We start from the raw sequence: 21,245 nt of genomic DNA, 5'->3' as shown, positions 1-21,245 counted from the left end.
GGGAACTACTATGTAGAAAACATTAATAGCTAGTTATTAGTGAAGCTTTGTAATTTACTTCAGAATCAGACAGCTTAGGTGACTGATGCACATTAGCTTATTAAGCAAATGTGACAAATTTCAAGTTTTATTTATACCTTACTTGAATGATATTCCTATCTCCTCAGTCTAACTAGTTTAATTCTCCTCAGCAATAAAACTATTTCACCTCCTTGGCCTGGGGGTCAGGAGAAGTCAACAGGCAAGGTAAAACAAAGAGCTGTGAGAGAAGATGCTTATTATGTTGCCCCAGATGTCAAGAGATCTGTTCTCCTGGAAATAAAGACCCCAAGGCCTCCATTGCACTTTTATTTGAATGTAATATTTGGGACAATTATCCAAAAGGGCCGATAACTCCCAATTTAATCTGAGGTCATAATAAAACAAGCAACAAAACAGTGTTAGGGATCTCAGTTTCTCACCCTTATCATCAAGACTCACTGCCTCCCATCATCAATATTTATTGAGCATTTACAGTGTACTAGGCACAATAGAACATACAGAAAACATTGTCCCTGCTCTTGAGGAGCTTACATTCTAAAAGAAAAAAAATACACCTTTTTTTAAATGGCATTTTTGTTTGGTGTTTTCTGCAAAGTACTGAGGAAATAGTCTGTAGAGTGAGCTTTGGGTATAACTTAGCCCCATCATTATTTAGAGAATAGAGGAAGAGAAAGAGGAAGGATTTTAAAGGCAGACAATGACAGACCATTCAGGATAGGTAGGGCTTAAAGGGAGATAAACACAATCTCATCAACTAAGGAGATTTGCTGCAGTAAAGAGGATGAGGGAAATAGTTTGTGGGATGCAAGCAAAGGAAGCAGGTATCTTAGACTTTGAGTGGAGCCAGAAAGATCATGCGGCCTTTTCCCAAGTACATGGCCACCAAGTAGGAATGGTTGGTGACAAGACAGAAGGCTAAAAAAGGAAGGTAATCTTGTGCACCTGACAAATAGAATAAAGGGTCAAAATCGAAGGCAGGCTATAAGAGTATCAAGAAATTCTTAAAAATGAAAAGTGATTTGGAAGCACAAAACTTACAGTTAATGCTACCCAATGTCATGATGGGCCAAGAACATTGTGGCTTCCTAAGTTAGAAAATGCCATATACCAAAATTTTAAATGGAACAGATTAGTTTTTTCCAATCAATCTCCCCCTTCCCCAGAAAAAATAAGAACTTATTTTTTGGGGGTTGGGAGGAGGAGAGGGGAACATGGGACATGGTTGGAAACAGTAGTTATATTAGTAGTATTTTTGTTATGATAAACTTTGTGTTTAAACTTGGTAAAAGCCCATTAGCTGCCAAGAGGGAATAGGAATAAATTTCCAAAAATGTACAATTTCCTTTAGAGAAGTTTCAGAACCAAAAGACTAATTTACATGAAAAGCTGTAGAGAAAGTAGTTGAAAAGTCCATTCATAAAACTTTTATTCCACTTACATGAACTTAATACACGTGTTCTTAACAATTATGCTTGGATTGTTCATGAAAATCTCATAAGACATTTAAACAAAGCTAGCCATCATCTCAAATTATTTCCCTGTTAACTATTTTTTACAGCACATGCATGTTAGGCAAGTATCAAAAAAAAAAAATCACAAAAGCAAAAAACCTAAAAAAAGTTAAATACATGGGTTTTTTGTTTTACTGCTGTGCTTGATATACACCAAGTAATGGATATCAAGCAATTCATTTTACTGCATCTTTACTTTTACATTTGTTCTTAGGTTGCCTAAAACATTTAAATACAAATAAAATGAGTGTAGCAAAATAATGAAAGCAAACAGCAGGTAACTTTACAAAAAATGGAATGTGAACCGTTTCTGCCCTTATCCAGAGTAAATTGGGTCACAATTTTGTCTAGAGGAACACTTTTGCAGCTGTAGTCAAAGGTGTACACATTGAGATTGAGTATTCTATAGATACACACGGTTTAACATGTAATATCCATGATATATCTGTTTCTGCCACAGCCTTATAAGTGCTCCAAACCTTAAAAGTACCCACAATAACTACATCTGTGACCGGAACCAATTATCCCTTTTATCCCCCACCAGGACAAACCAATATGCAGGCAGTTTTCTTTGCTTAGACATGGAAGCAGTTTTAACACTGGCCCTTGTGAAGCCACAATGTACCAAAAGTACTATGCCGAACATTTATAACTTGTATAAAAATTCCACATCCCCATATTGGCCACCTCAAGATGAAAACAGATAACTCCCTAAATGTTAACTGGCTCTACTCCCCTAATATTAAACATAAAAACCACATGGGAAATATAGAAATTCAAATAGAAGTAACATAAACCTGTCATAAATCGTAAACAAAAAACTATTTGTGGGACAGCATGGATGACAAAATGGTCTACTGTGTAAATTTTAGAATGAGGCAGACAAAAGTTGGAAGGCCGGTTAATTTTCCCCTCCTTCTCCTGCTTCAGCTTCATCTCCTTGGGTATCCGATGTCCACAACTGGTAAAAAGAAGAAAAAACGTTTTAGCATGTTTCAGTTTAGGAAAAAAAAAAAATAGAAAATTTCCATATATATTCCAAGGTACCAGAATATTTTAGTTGGAAAGCATTCAGAATATCACATTGTCCCGAAGAGCCCCAATACAAGAGATGGACAATCAATACAAGAAATGGACATACTAGTTGAGTGGCACTAAACCAGAAACACCTAATTTGGCCCATGCTCAACGAACTAGGGTTGACTAAGTACTCTCCCCTAGTAGAGCTTAGACTGACTTCCACTACAAAGAGAATTCTATGCTCTGTGAGATTCAAGAACCAGTATCAACTAGAGTTTAACTACCAGAGCTAAACTACAAATCTAGCTTTTCTGACATTTTTAGCTTAGATTTTATATGATTCAAAATAAATGCTGGGAAAAATAAAGCATGGTCAAAACCACATCTTCTAAGAGGTAAAAAACAAAGTTGTCCTATTTGTGGTAGAATTTGGGATTCTATTATTCAGCTAGCCAGTGACCACTTGGAACTGTCTTTAATGTCTTGTTGTAGTTCTAACTTTCAAGGATTCTTGAATTTTCTGTATAAACATATAAAAATTTGATAGAAGATATTTCTCTTTCTAGGGTAATGTGTTGAGACAATCTTGATCAACCAAATTCAGACGCAAATACTAGGTTAAGGTTTTAGGAAAACTTCTTTTCTTGACTGATAAATGATCCAATCAACCTATAACGATAACAGCAGATCCTAATAAGGCCCAGAGACAACACACAGCTAATGCCGACAGAGTAAGAACTGGAACTTGTTTTTTCCTTATTCAGTTGTTGCAGTATGCATCAAGCCTTCCCAAAAAGTGATGAGAACACAATAACTAAGTCTTAGGTTCCATCTTTTTAAAAATGACATCTCTTTGAGAACTACCTTGAGATAAAAATAAAAAATAAATAAATAAAATAAAAAAATAAAAATGACATCTCATCATTTCCAACCAGAAAAGAAACACTCTTAGGAGAACATCCAGCACTAAAATAGAGAACTGGTTTATAGAAAACTGGTAGTGGACTAGAATAAAGTTAGAGGAAATAAAATGTATGAAATAAAGATACACAATGCCCAAGACAAATGGCCCTAAGAAGCTAACAAAACCCAGTGACAATAGGCTACAATCTGCAATTCCTACCTCTTTACCTGACACACAGCAAATGCTTGATAATTTTTTCACCTAAGCCTCAAAACTTCAAATTTAATATTTATGTGAAGAATAAGAAAACCTAAGGAACCAATAAGACAAACCAACTGCAATGTATAGACTTTATTTGAATCCCAATTAGGTTTTCTTAAAAAAGAGACAATTTAAAAAAGACAAAACAAGTGGAATTTGAACATTAGATACTTAACATTAAAGAACTACTGTTTATGTTTTTTATATATAAGAAACAAGGCAAAAGAGATTCCCAATCAGATTCGGTGGACATGTAAGAATTTTTAACTGAAGTTATTAATGCCCTACGCTAGCTATACAAACATGGAGGCAACCTAATGGGCAAGAAAACCATTTTAAAGGAATTTAAAGATGGGTAGCCTCAGTATACTTTTGATACTAAAAACTACACTATTATGTGACTAAAATGAAAACACTCAAGATTTGAAATGGAAACCATGGATTGCAAACACTGAAAATTAAAATTTTAAACCATGTAACTAATGAAAATGTACATTTTTAGTTCTTAGTCTAATATTTCACTTTCTGCAAGGTAGTTTTCTTTATGTGGTTTTTAACTGTGGCTATTATATTTAATAAAAAAGATCACAAATATTCCTTGTAAAACAACATAATCTCTTCAACCACATTAATCCTTAATGTTGTGTTATGTACTTACTGTCAAGTTGTCTCTCAGCAACTGCATTATTAGCGTGCTGTCTTTGTATGACTCTTCACTTAATGTATCAAGTTCAGCAATGGCTTCATCAAAAGCCTATGATTTTAAAAAGAGCAGATTTCAGTGCTCAGATAAGAAAGATTACTAAATATCCACATAACAGATAAAATACATACTGTTTTTGCAAGAGAGCAGGCTTTCTCTGGGGAGTTCAGAATCTCATAATAGAACACAGAGAAGTTAAGGGCCAGACCCAATCTGATAGGATGTGTTGGCTGCATTTCCTTTTTGCTGATTTCAAAAGCTTCTTGGTATGCTTGTTGTGACTGATCCACAATCCCTGTATAAGACACATGAAAATGTAAGTATGCATTTCAACTTCACCCCTCAAACCAAACCTTTAAAAAAGGTTAAAAAAAAAAGAGGCTTAAGCTGGAACATCACACATCAGTTAACGTTAAGATAAAAACAACTTTATAATCTCATCATTGTCATAGTTTTATTGATTAGTGCACTGCTCACTCCTTAGGTACACTGAAAAACATCACTGCCCTGTACACAAAATAGGCTTTTTAGAAACATCCATTTTAGAATACCAATATTAGGGAGTAGATACATAGTCCCTGAGCTCAAAAAAAAAGAAAAAAAAAGCATCACCACTCCTTATTCAGTGCTCTAAGCAATTAAAAAACAACCAAAAAATTGTTTACACTTCAGAAAGAGACTCTTTCACACTATGTTATTTTATACAAGTTCAACCAACAGGCTTATAAAACAGCATACCTTTCTTGTCATCACCAGCAGCAACCTCAGCCAAGTAACGGTAATAGTCTCCTTTCATTTTCAAATAGAAGACTTTGCTCTCTGCTTGTGAAGCATTGGGGATCAAGAACTTTTCCAAAAGAGACTTAGGAAAAAAAGAAAACATATGTAATAAGAATAAAATATTTACAAAGCTGAAAGAGCTTACATTTCTTAAAGAGCATACTAAAGCCTAAGTTATAAAACTTTTAACACCTAGCCATTGTCAATAATACAACTGTGAATGTAAGAAGCTCATGAACTTGTCATTTAAAAGCAGAATTTTGGCTAGGTGAGGTGGCTCACACCTGTAATCCTAGCACTCTGCGAGGCCAAGGCGGGAGGACTGCTTGAGCTCAGGAGTTCAAGACCAGCCTGAGCAAGAGTGAGATCCTGTCTCTATAAAAAAATAAATAAAAATTTAAAAATAGAAGCAGAATTCTTTGGGCATACTCCAATACTTAAAATTTAAAGTCAATGTTCGTTATTATTCAAGGATGATACAATTAAATAATGGTCCCTGACAACTATCTATTTACACGTTGACTTCAATGAATGACAGTACAAACATGACAGTTTATTATTTAGGAACATATTGTAATGTGCTGGGAAACTGCATTTTAATGTAGTCAAAGACATAAGTATAGAAAGACCATAAGAGATGAACCTTCTGGACTCAGGAGGAATGACTAAAGCAGAAACCTATAATATAATAGATACTACCACAGAGTCCAAGCCAGAGGAGGCAGAACAAAATTAACTTCCTTTACAAGAACACAATTCAAAAAAACGAAAAACTGTTCAGAGCAAAAGAATAGACTTTAATCTTATTAAAGTGAGTTTTAGCTAGAACATGTTAAAAGATCATCACAGACCACAGGTAAAATTAAAAACACCATCCTATAAAATTTTGTTTAAGGCCAGGCACAGTAGCTCATGTCTTTTCTAGCACTGTGGGAGGCCAAGGCAGGAGGAATGCCTGAGCTCAGGAGTTCAAGACCAGCCTGAGAAGAGCAAGACCCTGTCTCTACCAAAAACAGAAAAACCAGTTGGGCACTGGGGTGTGTGCCTGCAGTCCTCCCAGTTACTCAGGAGAGGTTGAAGCAGGAGGATCACTTGAGCCCAGGAGTCTGAGGTTGCAGTGAGCTATGATGACGCCACTGCACACTGCCAAGAGTGACAGAGTAAGACTTTGTCTCAAAAAAAAAGTTTAAAACTGCAACAATTTAAACTAATTTAAATCCTAATAGGCTAACAATTCTACTCTACAATCAATTTAAAGACAAAAATTAGATTATACTGGGGGAAGAAGGCTCAATAAACTGGTGATCTTTTTCTTTCAGTTAAGGGGAAAAAAGATAATTCCAGCAGGATTAGGCAAATGTATCAAATTCTTATTTTCTACTCTGGAAGGCACCCACTCATATGCAAAATATAATTTAAAAATTTTTAAAAATAGTAGCTGGTGGGGAGGTGAACAGTTTTAACTCAGCTTCTCATTTCTTTTTACAACTCAAGCTATAGATACCCCAATGAAGCAGCAGTAGGGCCAAGTTTCACAGTGTTGTAAGAAGGGGTCTGGGGTAAGAAAAGTCAACCTGAAATGATGTTTCCTATGATTATTTTCTTTTCAATTTTTTCTCTTTTGTTTATTGTAATAGTTTAAACCTCCATTGATTGAGATCCTATGATTATTAATCAATATTTGAAACTACTGGCTTGAAATCAAAAGAGCATTTTGGTTAGGATGGTAAACTCCTTATTATACCACACCTACACCATCATATTTTGTCCTGTGAACACCATGCTCTGTGTACCACCTATGGTTACTCTTAGAGGATCTGCCTCAAACAGCAGAAGATAGTTGCATTTAAAATAGTTAAGTAGGTCTTTTCACTTAAAACAATGGTTTTAGAGGTAGAGTCTCCCTCTGGCACCTAGGCTGGAGTACAGTGGTACACTCATAGCTCACTGTAGTCTTGCTCTTTTGGGCTCAAGTGATCTTCCTATTTCAGTCTTCCGAGTGGCTGGGACTACCGGTGTGCACCGCCACGCCTGGCTATTTTTAATTTTTTTGTAGAGACAGAGTTTCACTATGTTGCCCAGGCTAGTCTGAACTCCTGTCCTCAAGTGATCCTCCCACTTCACCCTTCCCAAGTGCTGGAATTATAGGCATGAGCTACTACTGTGCCCAGCCCAAAGCAATGGTCTTAAGAAACAAATGACTGGGCTTTTTCAAATTTTACATTTTTATGCAAAATGTATTATTCATTCAATTATAGGAGATGGTGCATGCATAGTGGCTTTGGGTTGAGTCTGGGTTTAAACTGAGGCACTCCACACTGTGACCTACTTAATCTAAATGGTTCAGTTGTTTCTCATCTGTAAGGTAAGGACCTCTATGGGTTTTGAGAGAAAATACAGGTAAATCACTTAGGATAAGCACTCAGTTAAATGTTTACTTGATATTATCACTATACACAACATGCCAGAAACTGGAAACACAATATACTAGTACTTTATAATCTAGCTATACAGACAAGTAGAACTCTAATTCCTTCCATTATGATACACTTTGTAATAAGTACTAAAAGATACTATGGACAAAACTAACAAATCTCTATGTAAATACTTTTGGTGGGGAAGGGTAAATTCTGTTTCTAATTGGCTAGGCAAAAGGTTAAGACCAAATGAGCTATAAAGTCAACTGAAAAAAAAAAAGGTGTAATGTGATTAATCAGAATTTATATATGGAGTTATTTACTTCAAATTAAGTAGGAGAAAAATATACAAATTTTAAGAAGCCTCCGTATACAAATCAACTGTGAACTGCTCTCTAGCTTATTTACTATATTAAATAATTTCAAATAAAGAATCAACAATAACTGAGCATTGTCATGAAATTAATTTACCACCTAGGTATCCCTGTTTCATACTTTACAACTTCAAGACATTTTTTACATTTACTTATTCCCCAAATACTCAAATGCCACTGTGCTAGGCACTGAGAAAATAATGAATAAGATCTCTGAAGTTTGTGAAGCAAGTCTCTAAGTTTGTGGATTAGTGGTCCAGCAGAAAAGACAAGTGAAGCTAAGAATAACACTGCCTAATCATGTCCTTCACTGTTCAATAACTATTTAACCCATAAACTGCACATAAACATACACAGTTACTTAAGAGTGAACCGATCACTTCAGACATAAAATTTTAAAGCTACATCAGAAAACTTATTTAAGTTTTAAAGGCAAGGTGTTAATAAATGCTACTAGTGCTGCGCACGGTGGCTCATGCCTGGAATCCTAGCACTCTGGGAGGCGGAGGAAAGTGGATCGCTCAAGGTCAGGAGTTTGAGACCAGCATGACCAAGAGTGAGACCCCATCTCTACTAAAAATAGAAAGAAATTAATTGGCCAACTAAAACTATATAGAAAAAAAATTAGCCGGGCATGGTGGCGCCTGCCTGTAGTCCCAGCTACTCGGGAGGCTGAAGCAGAAGGATGGCCTGAGCCCAGGAGTTTGAGGTTGCTGTGAGCCAAGCTGATGCCATGGCACTCTAGCCCTGACAAGAGTGAGACTCTGTCTCGAAAAATAAATAAATAATAAAATAAATGCTACTAGAATGAGTAATGTATCTTTTTATAAGTGGTAACTTCCATATCCCTAAAAATGTTTTATTTTATACTGGGGTAACTCATGCTAAGTAGTGAGGGAATTAAAATAGCAGTTAAGTACCTTTTCCCCTAAGGTGAACACTGAATTAGCCATGTAACAACTTTAAAGGCATTAACCAGGAGCCACAAGTAACAGGTTGGCTTGCTAACAGCAGTCAGTCTGCTTATTGGCTGATAGATCAAAATGTCCAACAATGAATGGCAAATGTTTCTGGTGAAATGCTGAGCAAAATAAGTTGAGAAAGGCATAAATAAATAGACTGGATTAAAGATTAAATTTAAAGAGGCTAACACTCTGGCTCAAAAACAGAACTGTGAGAGAAACTTTCTCCAAAGATGGCCTACACCAATTCTCTGTCATTCCTGTTCTTATATGCCATTCTGCCTCCTGTCAAGAGGTAAAATTTATTTCCTTTCTCCTGGAGTCCAGGCTAACTTTGTTGACCTGCTTTGACCAGCAGAAGTGACTACTTATTCCACTTCTCTGCCTAAACCCTTAAAAGCACTCAGGCTTCCCCTTTTGCTTTCTTGGAGAATTGAGCCAGTGTGTAAGAAGCCAAACTACCCTGCTGAAGAAGAAGGCCGAGGCAGTCCCACCCATCGGACATTGTAAATTAAACCATCTTGAGTATTTTCAGCCCAGCTGAACGCAGCAATGAGTAACCCTAGCCAATACTATGTGAAGACTGTCAAATAAGAGTTCAGCCACAAGAAAGAATAAATCATTGTTTTAAGTCACTAAATTTTGAATGGTTTATTATGATTATTTGATTTTTCCCAAACCATCTATGAGGTACAAACTATAATTATCCTCACTTTATAGAAGATAGTGGAGGCACAACAATGTAATATTCTCAAAACCACAGCTAATTTGTAAAGGTGCAATTCCAATTCAGCAAACTAACTTGTACTCCTCTAACATTATGTTACACATTCACTTTCCCAATGGGGTGATATGTTTACTAAAAAGGACAATGTGATTCCAAGGTATATTGATAAGATTAGTAATCAAAGCTATGACGAGAACAACAGAAACTGTCATGAAGATGGAAACAATAGGACATGAATGGTTCCCAAAGACCAGTTAAATTTAGCAAGAGAAAGATTTCTGTTCAATATAAGAAAACTTACGAGCAGCCTAAAACTGGAGTAGGCCACCTAGTCAGACAATGAGTTCTTCTCTTGTCAGAGGTAAGTGTAAGGGAGAAACAAGAGGATTACTTGGGTATTTTGTAAAGGGGATTCATATTTGGTCTTTTTGTTTCTTTTTAAAAAATTTGTACGCATATATAATTGTTGTACATACTTTTAGGGTGTATGTGATATTTCCATACATGTATATAATGTGTAATAACCAAATCAGGGTAACTGGAATGCCCATTACCTCAAACATTTACCTTTTCTTTCTGTTGGAAATATTGCAATTCTTCTTTTTTAGTTATTTGAAATATGTAATAAATTACGATTAACTATAATTTCCCACCTGTATTATTTAATACTAGAAACTTATTCCTACTATCTAATTGTATTTTTGTACCCATGGTCTCTTTCAATTCTAAGGGAACACACAGAGTTCACTGAATTAATTACAATACAAAAGAGGCAATTAAGCATGTTCATTTGTTAAAATCTTTTCCAAATTTGGAGGCCAGAGGAAAAAAGCAAATGGGCAAAGAGAAAGAGGGGGAAAAAGGAAGCAGCATAAATCAGAAAGCAGCAGTAACAGCAAAGTAGGGGGAAAAGCAAAGGGAGGTAAGTAAAACAGAAAATGAAAGGGAAAAAAAAAAGGACTGATAGCACTTTTCAAAATGTACAAAAAACTCCTCAGAGAATATCCTGCTAAATATACAGCACAACCACCTACAAAATTTCATTCACCTACAATAGTACAATGAATGCAATGATGGCTCTGAAACACTGTAAAAAATCTTAATTAAAAAGGGGAAGTGGGCATAGCATTACATAAGGAAAAGTACAGGAGGCATCACAACCAACCATAAAACAGGGCTAGGTTGACTGAAGATATAGAACTTGTAAAAATTTTTCAAGTACCACAGTACATTAACTTTCTTAATCAAATCCAAAGAATTTTCAGGTCAAACAAAATTTAAGAACATCCTACATTCAAGCACTAAACTGATGGTACGATGTTAATCTGTTGAATCCTGGTGAAAATTAATCTGATTTAGAAATTCACATTTCCTCAATTTAATTCACAATAAAATGTATGGTTTTCCTATTTTTCTCCCACTATTAAGTATAAGTTTTTGATGACAACCACTATCTTTTAAAGACATTTCGAAGCATAGTAGCACATGCATAATCCTAGCACTTCAGGAAGCTGAGAGGATGATCACTTGAGGTACAAAACCAGCCAGGGAAACACAGTAGTCTTAAAAAAAAAAAAAAAAAAGCCAGTTCTAAACAAAGGAAAAAGAGGAAAGATATCATGGCTAAAATTTTTAAAAATACCTAAGAGTGATTTGCTGAATTAATGTAAGTTCTAATTTATATGGTAGTCACCCTAACAATGGGGTGGGACAGTAAGTCATTTTACTCAGCAGCAAGACACCATAGAAACTCATATACAATACCTATCAATAAATGGTTCCTAATCCAGAGTTAAACACACAATATAGTTCTGAAGAGGACACTAAAACTAACTGACAGGTAAATTAAGTAGAACTTGAGATCCTAGAGATAAGAGATTTTTCTCTCTATTGCTTCATAGTATAATTAACCTCTTAGGTTGTGAAAACACACTTAAGAGATATGGGGTCAAGTAACATCCTCTCCCTCATCCCACCGAAACACATCAGTTTACCCAGGTAGATATTAAAATAGTTTTTTAGGCTGGGTGCGGTGGCTCACACCTGTAATCCTAGCACTCTGAGGGCCGAGGTGGACGGATTGTTTGAGCTCAGGAGTTCAAGACCAGCCTGAGCAAGAGTGAGACTCCGTCTCTACTGAAAATAGAAAGAAATTAGCTGGACAACTAAAAATATACATATAGAAAAAATTAGCCGGGCATGGTGGCACATGCCTGTAGTCCCAGTTCTTGGGAGGCTGAGGCAGAAGGACTGCTTGAGCCCAGGAGTTTGAGGTTGCGTGAGCTAGGTTGACGCCACGGCACTCTGACCCAGGCAGCAAAGTGAGGCTCTGTCTCAAAAAAAAAAAAAAAAATTTAATTAAATTAAAAAAAAATAGTTTTTAGCAGACACCTTGATCCAAAGATAGTCTATATTAACATGATTTGTCATTAAGTTCTTACTTCCCTTCCTGGGACAGGCTGAATCTGCCTCTGCAAATACGAATTTAAATAAGCATTCACTCCTGACTGCGGTAAAATATTTCTAATGAAAAGTTTATGAACTAAAAATCCATCTCTAGCCTAGTGATATACCTCTTTCTCTCACTGGTCCTTTAATATACAATTCTACCTAAACCACCAAAACAACTACCAGAGCTGGTGGCAAGACCCTACCCTTTGGGTAATCCAAGCACTTCTTAGACTTATTGTTTGGTATAATGGAAATATTATAGTATACACTTGGGGTACCACCCTCACCATTAATTTTGAAAACGTGGACAATAGTTAATCTCTCACAGCCTTTATCTTCTCATCTAAATGAAAATCTACTCCAAAAGGGTGCTATCAGGTCTAAATGAGCATATACAAGGAAGGCACTGATCACAGCTCCAGACAAAGAGTAGGCACTCTCTACTCACTGGTTACTCCATTATGTGTAAATAATATATGGGGATATTGACACTCTAAGTCTGCTTTAGCCAGTAATACCAGCTACTTGGGAGGCTGAGGTGGGAGGATCACTTGAGGAATTCGAGGCTGGCCAGCAACACACCCTCTCTAAAATTAAAAAAAGAAGAAAAAAAACCCACCAAAAATCTGCTTTAGTGCTCTTGTACTCTTAATTTTAGCACCTACTTTTGGGTTCAATAATCTAAAATTTGCACAACTAGGAAAAAGTGGTAAAATAATGTATAAAAATAGCTTTCATTTAAAAATACAGGATTAAGTTATATCAAAGGTCAAAAAAAATTTTTTTTTTTTTTTTGAGACAGAGTCTCACTTTGTTGCCCTGGCTAGAGTGAGTGCCGTGGCGTCAGCCTAGCTCACAGCAACCTCAAACTCCTGGGCTCGAGTGATCCTTCTGCCTCAGCCTCCCGGGTAGCTGGGACTACAGGCATGCGCCACTATGCCCGGCTAATTTTTTTTTTATATATATATCAGTTGGCCAATTAATTTCTTTCTGTTTATAGTAAAGACGGGGTCTCGCTCTTGCTCAGGCTGGTTTTGAACTCCTGACCTCGAGCAATCCGCCCGCCTCGGCCTCCCAAGAGCTAGGATTACAGGCGTGAGCCACAGCGCCCGGCCAAAAAATTTTTTTAAATACAAAAACATTTTCCTGTAGAGACAATGGTGATAGAGGGCTTACTGCCTAAATTCAAATACTAGTTCATTGTTTATTAGCTGTGTCACCTTGACAAAAATTCAGAAATCTCCCTGAGCCTCATGTTTCTCATCTATAAAAGAAAGATATTAGTAGTAGACACAATACACAGGGTTGCTGTAAGGATTAAATGAATACATATATAACACATGTATGTGTATGTTTTTAGAGACTGGGTTCTGTTGCCCAGGCTGGAGCGCAGTGTTGTGATTGCAGCTCACTGTACTCTAGAATTTCCGGGCTCAAGGGACCTTTTCCAGTAGCTGGGACTATAGGTGTGTGCAACTAGCTGACTAGCTTTTTCATTTTTTGTAGAGACAGGTCTCACTATGTTGCCCAGGCTGGTCTCAAGTGACCCTCCCTCCCCAACCTCCCAAAGTGCTGGGAGCTGGGATTACAGGTGTGAGCCACTGTGCCCAGCCTAAATGAAAGCATTTAGAACAGAGTCTGGCACATAGTAAGCAACAAGGAAGTGCTCTCATCCTTTCAGGAGATTAAAGTCTAATCTGAACCATATTCCTTAACCAACTATTTTCTTTCTTTCCTTCAAATATAAGCTAATTAAGCAAATTACCATTCAAAAAAAAAGGGTCCACATTATAGTAACTGTAAAATGACACCTTAAAAAAAAAGGATACCTTAACTCACCCACCTACCCACAAACCAACCACCTTAGCTCTGGACTCCCCTCTTATGCAAATTAATTTCCTTATGTTTAAAAAATGCCATCTTATTTCTCCCAACCATGTTACTTATTTCTCTCTAAACAGGTATACTTTCTAGAAAAAAAATCCTAAATAGTAACAATGCATGCTTCACACTTATGGTTTAAAAGGTTTTGGTCTCAAGACTTTTTTTATATTCATAAAAAATTATTAGAGTGCCGGCGCAGTGGCTCACGCCTGTAATCCTAGCTCTCTGGGAGGCCGAGGCGGGTGGATTGCTCAAGGTCAGGAGTTCAAAACCAGCCTGAGCAAGAGCGAGACCCCGCCTCTACTATAAATAGAAAGAAATTAATTGGCCAACTGATATGTATATAAAAAAATTAGCCGGGCATGGTGGCGCATGCCTGTAGTCCCAGCTACTCGGGGGGCTGAGGCAGAAGGATCTTTCGAGCCCAGGAGTTTGAGGTTGCTGTGAGCTAGGGTGACGCCACGGCACTCACTCTAGCCTGGACAACAAAGCGAGACTCTGTCTCAAAAAAAAAAAAAATAATTATTAGAGAGCTGTCAGCTTTTCATCATGGTAGTGAACACAAATTTCTGAAATCACAAATAGTGTGTTTTCCTTGAAGTGACAGGCTCACTTCATTTTTCAAGATGTCTGCCAAATACCCAAGTCGAAATAACCATAACTTGTCTATCTACAGTGCTTTGAAGTAAAAGCATCACTCCATGAAAAAAGGCAGCTAGTTCACAATTCAAATAACTGCAAGTACTTTTCCTAGAGACAACCACTGTACTTCCCATTTTGCCTCCCAGACAGACATCTACCTAAAGGCTGTTAATGAAGTAATTAATTTTGGCCTCAAGGACAGTTAAGTAAAGTCTCTTTTCTTTAAAGCTGTGACAGTGAAGAATACAATGACTGCTAGAATAATTCAGAATCACTGCCTTGATTAGTGCTAAAGAATCAGCAGCATTAGCCACCCTTGCTTTTGTACCATCCACGCTAAATATTAACACAGTAGAGTAAGTAAGAGCCCATGACTTGGCCAGGCGTGGTGGCTCACGCCTGTAATCCTAGCACTCTGGGAGGCCCAGGCAGGAGGATGGCTCAAGGTCAGGAGTTTGAAACCACCCCTGAGCAAGAGCGAGACCCTGTCTCTACTAAAAATAGAAAGAAATTAATTGGCCAACTAAAATATATAGAAAAAATAAGCCAGGCATGGTGGCGCATGCCTGTAGTCCCAGCTACTCGGGAGGCTGAGGCAGTAGGATCACCTGAGCTGAGGAGTCTGCGGTTGCTGTGAGCTAGGCTGACACCACCACACACTAGCCCTGGAAACAGACTCTGTCTCCCCAAAAAAAAAAAAAAAAAGAGCCCATGACTTAGTATTGTCATGAATATAGTTGTGACCTCAGGGAACCCTCCCCAAAAGGACTCCCAGTGGTCTATGTATCACTTTAAACAATGGTGTGTGGTGAGTGTATATGTGGGGGAAGCTGAAAAAAAATAAAGAAAAAAGAACTGTGGATTTAAAGTAACCTGTGCTGCCGTGTACACGCTAAATATATATATATATATATTTTTTTTTTTATTTTGCCAATCCTGCCTTCAAAAAGCTGGAAAAAAGGAATTTGTGCTAAATACCTTTTAATATTTAGATTGAATGCTATATTCTTAAAGCTAATTCTTCAGAACTCTTCAGCTTCATCTACACTGGCTGTACACCTAGTATCTAGTGTAGAGCTTTTAATTCAAGAAAAAAGCAGAAATATAATAATTTCTGTCAATAAGGGACAAGCTAAATGAATTATTATACCCATGGAATAGAATACTATGCAGACATTAACTTTATTCTCCAAGGATAGAACTGTTTGCCTGGCACACAAATTCCCAGAAATATACACAAAGGACTAATAAAGATTATTACCTCCTCTAAGGAGATGGGATGAGGCCACAGATTTATTTTTTCATTCTATATCCTATGCTCCATAACATCTAAATTATTTTCTAAACCAAGTATACTTTAAACTTTAATTATAGTTTTGCACCTTTAACTTTTATATGCATATGTATTCTTAACCTACTTATAGGCTCTGAAAAGATAAATTTTTGCACATTTTAGGCACTCACATATTAAATACCCTGACTGAATTAGAACACATGAATAATTCGAACTGCTTCATTTAAATAAAACAGGTACGTTAGAACAATCTTGGAGGACATTTCATTAGCTCAGCATCCTAAAGACTATTTTTCAAAAATAGCCTTCATCATCATGAGTTTTTATGACCTTACCAAACTTCTAAATAGTTAAGAGATTGATACTATGTTAGATAATGAACATTTTCTTTATGAGAAAAATCAATGTTCTGTTTATCTGAAGACCTAAGAAACTGCTAATTTAAAACAAGTGTTTGGGTGCTGTACATATATTCAGAAACAGCAGCAAAGGAGCAAGCTGACTACATCCTAATATAGATAAATTTCAGGTTTCTATGTCATGACCTTGAAGGAGGAGGAAGGAAAGAAAAATCCAGCAGAGATAAGAGTGGGAGGATAGTGCGAGAGACAACAAGGCAGAGTAAATCTGTTTTGAAGTTAGGAGTCCTGGGTTTTGGTACTAATTCTGACACCACCAAGAGGTGTGACAGGCATTTCAAATACAAAACCATGACCAACCTTCTTATCCCTATCTTCTTGTTTCACTACAGCATTAATTTCAAAGCCTTCCTTCCAATGTTATCCCCAGAAAACTTATTTACTTCAGCACTAAAGAATGGCCACCTGCCATTATACACTCAAATCAAACCACTGGTCTATGTGCTGTTATTTGGGCTTGCTAACTAAACTGTAAGAAGCCAACTTGTAGGCAAATATATTTGAAAGGAAAATTACAAGTTACACAGATGGGACCATATTTTCTCTAAAGGAGCAACCCATCCATTATAAATGGACACAGCCTATTGGGAAAGCACTCTGGCAAAACATGCTTAGTTATAATCTTTGACAAAGGAATCATAATCATAAGGCATCTATCTTTAAAAAAATTCAACTGATACTTTTGTACCATTATGTTTTTAGAAATCCTTACTACTTTCTAAATTAAAAACCATAATGAATTACCTAAATATAAATGGTTAAGTAACAGGACATCATGTGCCTCCTAATAATCGTGCACTGAGAACATAACGTAACTTTCAGGAATTCTTGCCAGAAATGCACAATCTAAATTTAATCATGAGGAATCACAATCCAAATTGAGATATTCCAGAAAATAACTAGCAAAGACTTAAAAACTGATCCACATTAAAAAAGGATAGCAAGGAGATGTGAAAACAAAATGCAAAGTTGATCTATAAGGTTATATAGTAGTTTACCAATTATTTTGTCAATTTCCTGATTTTGACAATTATACTGTGGTTAACATTTGGGGAATTTGGTGAAAGATTTGATGAATTTGATGAAAAATTCTTCATACTACTCTTCCCACTTTTCTCTAAATCTGAAATCACTTCAAAGTGAACAATTAATAAATTTTAAAGAGAAATCCTTTTAATCATGTCTAATTTCTGGAACATGGGATTACCAATGAGTTTTGCTGTCCATTCTCATAACTTTTTGTGCTCATTTGTTTTTCAAATTTCCTTATTGGGCTGCTATTACCTTTGTATTTACGAGAGCAATCACACAGAAACAGTGATACCTTTGCAAACAAAAATACTATAGGTGGAGAGAAGGTTCTCACCCTGTCTTTTTTTTTTTTTTTTTGAGACAGAGTCTCACTTTGTTGCCCAGGCTAGAGTGAGTTCCATGGAGTCAGCCTAGCTCACAGGAACCTCAAACTCCTGGGCTCAAGCAATTCTGCTGCCTCAGCCTCCCGAGTAACTGAGACTACAGGCCTGCGCCACCATGCCCGGCTAATTTTTTCTATATATTTTAATTGGCCAATTAATTTCTTTCTATTTATAGTAGAGACGGGGGTCCGGCTCTTGCTCAGGCTGGTTTTGAACTCCTGACATTGAGCCATCCGCCTGCCACGGCCTCCCAGAGTGCTAGGATTACAGGCATGAGCCACTGAGCCCGGCCTCTGACCTTGTCTTAATAGAGCATTTCACCAATAGGTCGTAACACTACATTTTATTTCTACAAAGACAATTATACGTAAAACGTCATTAGCAAATCATAAATACTCTAAAAATATCAAAGCAGAGAATCACCCTCTAATGAGACATTTGTGAATTGAAATTTGAAAATATAGCCATGGTAATTATGATGTTATCTCACCAGTATGTGAGTGGGAGAAAGACCAAGCTTCCATGACCCATCCCTCTGTTGCAGACTGTACTATCATGGTTCTCATTCCATGAACACAACAAAAGACTAAGACATTAGGATACAAGCATACCTGCTTTCATAAAAAGCGCACACAAAAAATACCAGTTAAAAGGTAGAGGTGGCAAGAAATTGAGACACAAGGGCCTCAAACATGATTCTTGTTATTTTCATTAAATTAAGTACAGAATCCTAAAATATAGTCTAAACAGAAACCATCATTTTAAATGAAATTAGTGATTTTTTGTTGTTGTTATTCCGACAGCTCCCCGTCCCTCATACAAATCATACCTCTTACAGCAGAGTAAAAAGTCATGTTTCAATCTCTTAAGGTGGTACTAAGGGACTAAAAATATTAATGCTTACTGTATGACCTAATGTAAGTCACTGAACCTCTGAGCTTCAGTCTCTTGATCTGTTAAAATAAAAGGGCAAAGTCTGATGTTCCTTCAACACCAACATTCATTGACACTACAACTTTTAAATTTCCATAAATTCTATGTTAACTACCATTTTATTATTCAACTAAAAAACTCAGAAAACACCCCACAAATATCATTTTAATAACATCTTCATTAATAGAAATCATTTAATTTCAACTCTCCAGTACAATGTATGTGTTCAAATTTCTAGTCTTGTACAATTTTTTGTGCACAGAGATAATTTTCCTAGAACTTTTATTCTGTAGAGCCACTGAGACTTTCACTTTGGAAATTAGTCTCCCACTCCCCCTTGTGGCTGGAGTTGCTTCTATTCTTCTCTAAATTGCAACTTCCTCACTTCCAACCAACCAATCAGAAGTGTTTCACCAAAAATGCTAATGATATCAGGTGGTGTCAAGGACTAACTTAGTAAGTATCTGCAGACATTTTTACTTCAAACTCTTACCTTTCTATACAATGTTGGCCTAGGAGAGAATAATTTTAACTTGTAAACAGGTGTTCTATGAATAAGGTCATACATAGGAAGGAATAGTTATTCAATTTCAAAGAGAAGATTTTTGACCAATCACTTAATGGAATGTATTTTCTATTTTTTTTTTTTTTTTTGAGACAGAGTCTCACTTTGTTGCCCAGGCTAGAGTGAGTGCCATGGCATCAGCCTAGCTCACAGCAACCTCAAACTCCTGGGCTCAAGCAATCCTACTGCCTCAGCCTCCCGAGTAGCTGGGACTACAGGCATGCGCCACCGTGCCCTGCTAATTTTTTCTATATGTATATTTTTAGTTGTCCAGCTAATTTCTTTCTATTTATAGTAGAGACGGGGTCTTGCGCTTGCTCAGGCTGGTATCGAACTCCTGACCTCGAGCAATCTGCCTGCCTCGGCCTCCCAGAGTGCTAGGATTACAGGCTTGAGCCACTGCACCCGGCCTGTATTTTCTATTAATAGATGGCAAATCTTAACTATTAAAACTTTTTTAAATCAACAAGAAATTTGATAAAGCAGTTTAAGAAATGTTAAAGCCAGCCTAAAATTTTATTATAATTCCTGTTAAGAGCAGTAGCCAGGAGGGAGGATCACTTGCAGCCAAGAGCTGGAGACCAGCCTGATCAATATAGCAAGACCCCCCTCCCACCCCATCTCTACAAAAAATAAATAAATAAATTAGCTGGGCGTGGTGTGCACCTATAGTCCCAGCTACTTCAGGGGCTATGCCAGGAGGATCCAGTGAGACCTGGAGTTGAAGGCTACAGTGAGCTATGATAACAATGACGCCACTCCACTCTAATCCAGGCAAAAGATTAAGTCCCAAAAAGAGTAGGTGCTCCATAGAAAGCCTCAACTATCCTAAAATTTTTGTTTTGAAAAATGAACTAGGTGAAAGCGCTACCAGAAAGTAGGACTGAAAACTGCTAAGTTAAATCAGGTTCATAGAATTGCCTGCCTCTGCATCATTAATGACAGAAAAATAATCCCAGTAGGAATCAATGTTTTAAAAACATCTAAAAAAAATTCAAAATGTAGATCTTAAAGATTAATAGTAAAAAGTACCAAAAAGAAGTTAATGAATACTAAGTGAAAACTTAAAATTATTCTGACACTATTGAGGCTTTCCTCTTCTCCCCTCCCCTAAACCACTGTTACAGCTGGCATCAACCCTGGTCTGTGCTGAAGTTTCTCATAAACCATTTCCCCCCATTTTTTTTTTTTTTGAGACATAGTCTCGCTCTGTTGCTCCAGCTAGAGTGCAGTGCCATGATCATAGTTCCCTGCAACCTCAAACTCCTGAGCCCCAGAGATTCTCCTGCCTCAGCCTGTGTAGTAGCTGGGACTGCGGCATGTTCCACCATGCCAGCTATTTTTTCTGTTTTTTGTAGAGAGGAGTGTTGCTCTTGCTCAGGCTGGTCTCAAACTATTGAGCTCAAGAGATCCTCCTGCCTCAACCTCCCAGAGTGCTAGGATTACAAGTGTTGAGCCACAGCACCTGGCCTATAGTATCTTTTAATTTGCACATGTACATTGTGTACTATACGTATAAATTAGTGGGACTGTATTTTATCAGCCCCCTTTTGAAAATAAGGTTGAAGCCCAGCTCTTCTATGTTCAATCAATTTGTAGGACTTCCTCCTCCTCTCTACCCATACCGTTACATAAATATATGTCTATTTCCTTTTCTAAGTTGTCAAGATTTAAGAGCAAGGGCTTTTTACATTTTTAATAGCACAGGGCTTATCAGATGGGAAGTACTCAAATACTAAATACAAAAGTTTCAGTTTACTAAAATTCTCTTAATTTTAATCACAAAATTAAGGTCAAGCTACAATGAAGTGCTCTCAGAAGGTAAGCAGTATTCTTTGCTATTTCTGTGATGATTCAACAAATTCTCAAAATATCCTAAAGGTAAATACTATTATTCTCATTTTGAAGAGGTAGAAACACAGTCAGAGAGATACAGTAAAA

General features: G+C 36.9%; 1 protein-coding gene across 4 annotated transcripts in view; it reads right to left on the bottom strand.

Moving 5' to 3' along the window:
- Positions 1-334: 334 nt before the first annotated feature.
- Positions 335-21,245, bottom strand: part of YWHAZ (tyrosine 3-monooxygenase/tryptophan 5-monooxygenase activation protein zeta) — a 32,079-nt gene continuing 11,168 nt past the window's right edge. For all 4 annotated transcript variants that reach the window (XM_012762045.3, XM_012762041.3, XM_012762046.2 and 1 more), the window contains 4 exons: positions 5,180-5,303; positions 4,573-4,736; positions 4,397-4,492; positions 335-2,514 (listed from right to left, as the gene is read on the bottom strand). In XM_012762045.3, the coding sequence (XP_012617499.1) occupies positions 2,455-2,514; positions 4,397-4,492; positions 4,573-4,736; positions 5,180-5,303 (444 nt within the window). In that variant the 3' untranslated portion in view covers positions 335-2,454. The remainder of the gene's footprint in view (positions 2,515-4,396; positions 4,493-4,572; positions 4,737-5,179; positions 5,304-21,245) is intronic.

This window comes from Microcebus murinus, chromosome 7, assembly GCF_040939455.1.
Source record: "Microcebus murinus isolate Inina chromosome 7, M.murinus_Inina_mat1.0, whole genome shotgun sequence".
NCBI classification, from domain to species: domain Eukaryota; kingdom Metazoa; phylum Chordata; class Mammalia; order Primates; family Cheirogaleidae; genus Microcebus; species Microcebus murinus.
This window is presented reverse-complemented; position numbering and strand designations above follow the sequence as displayed.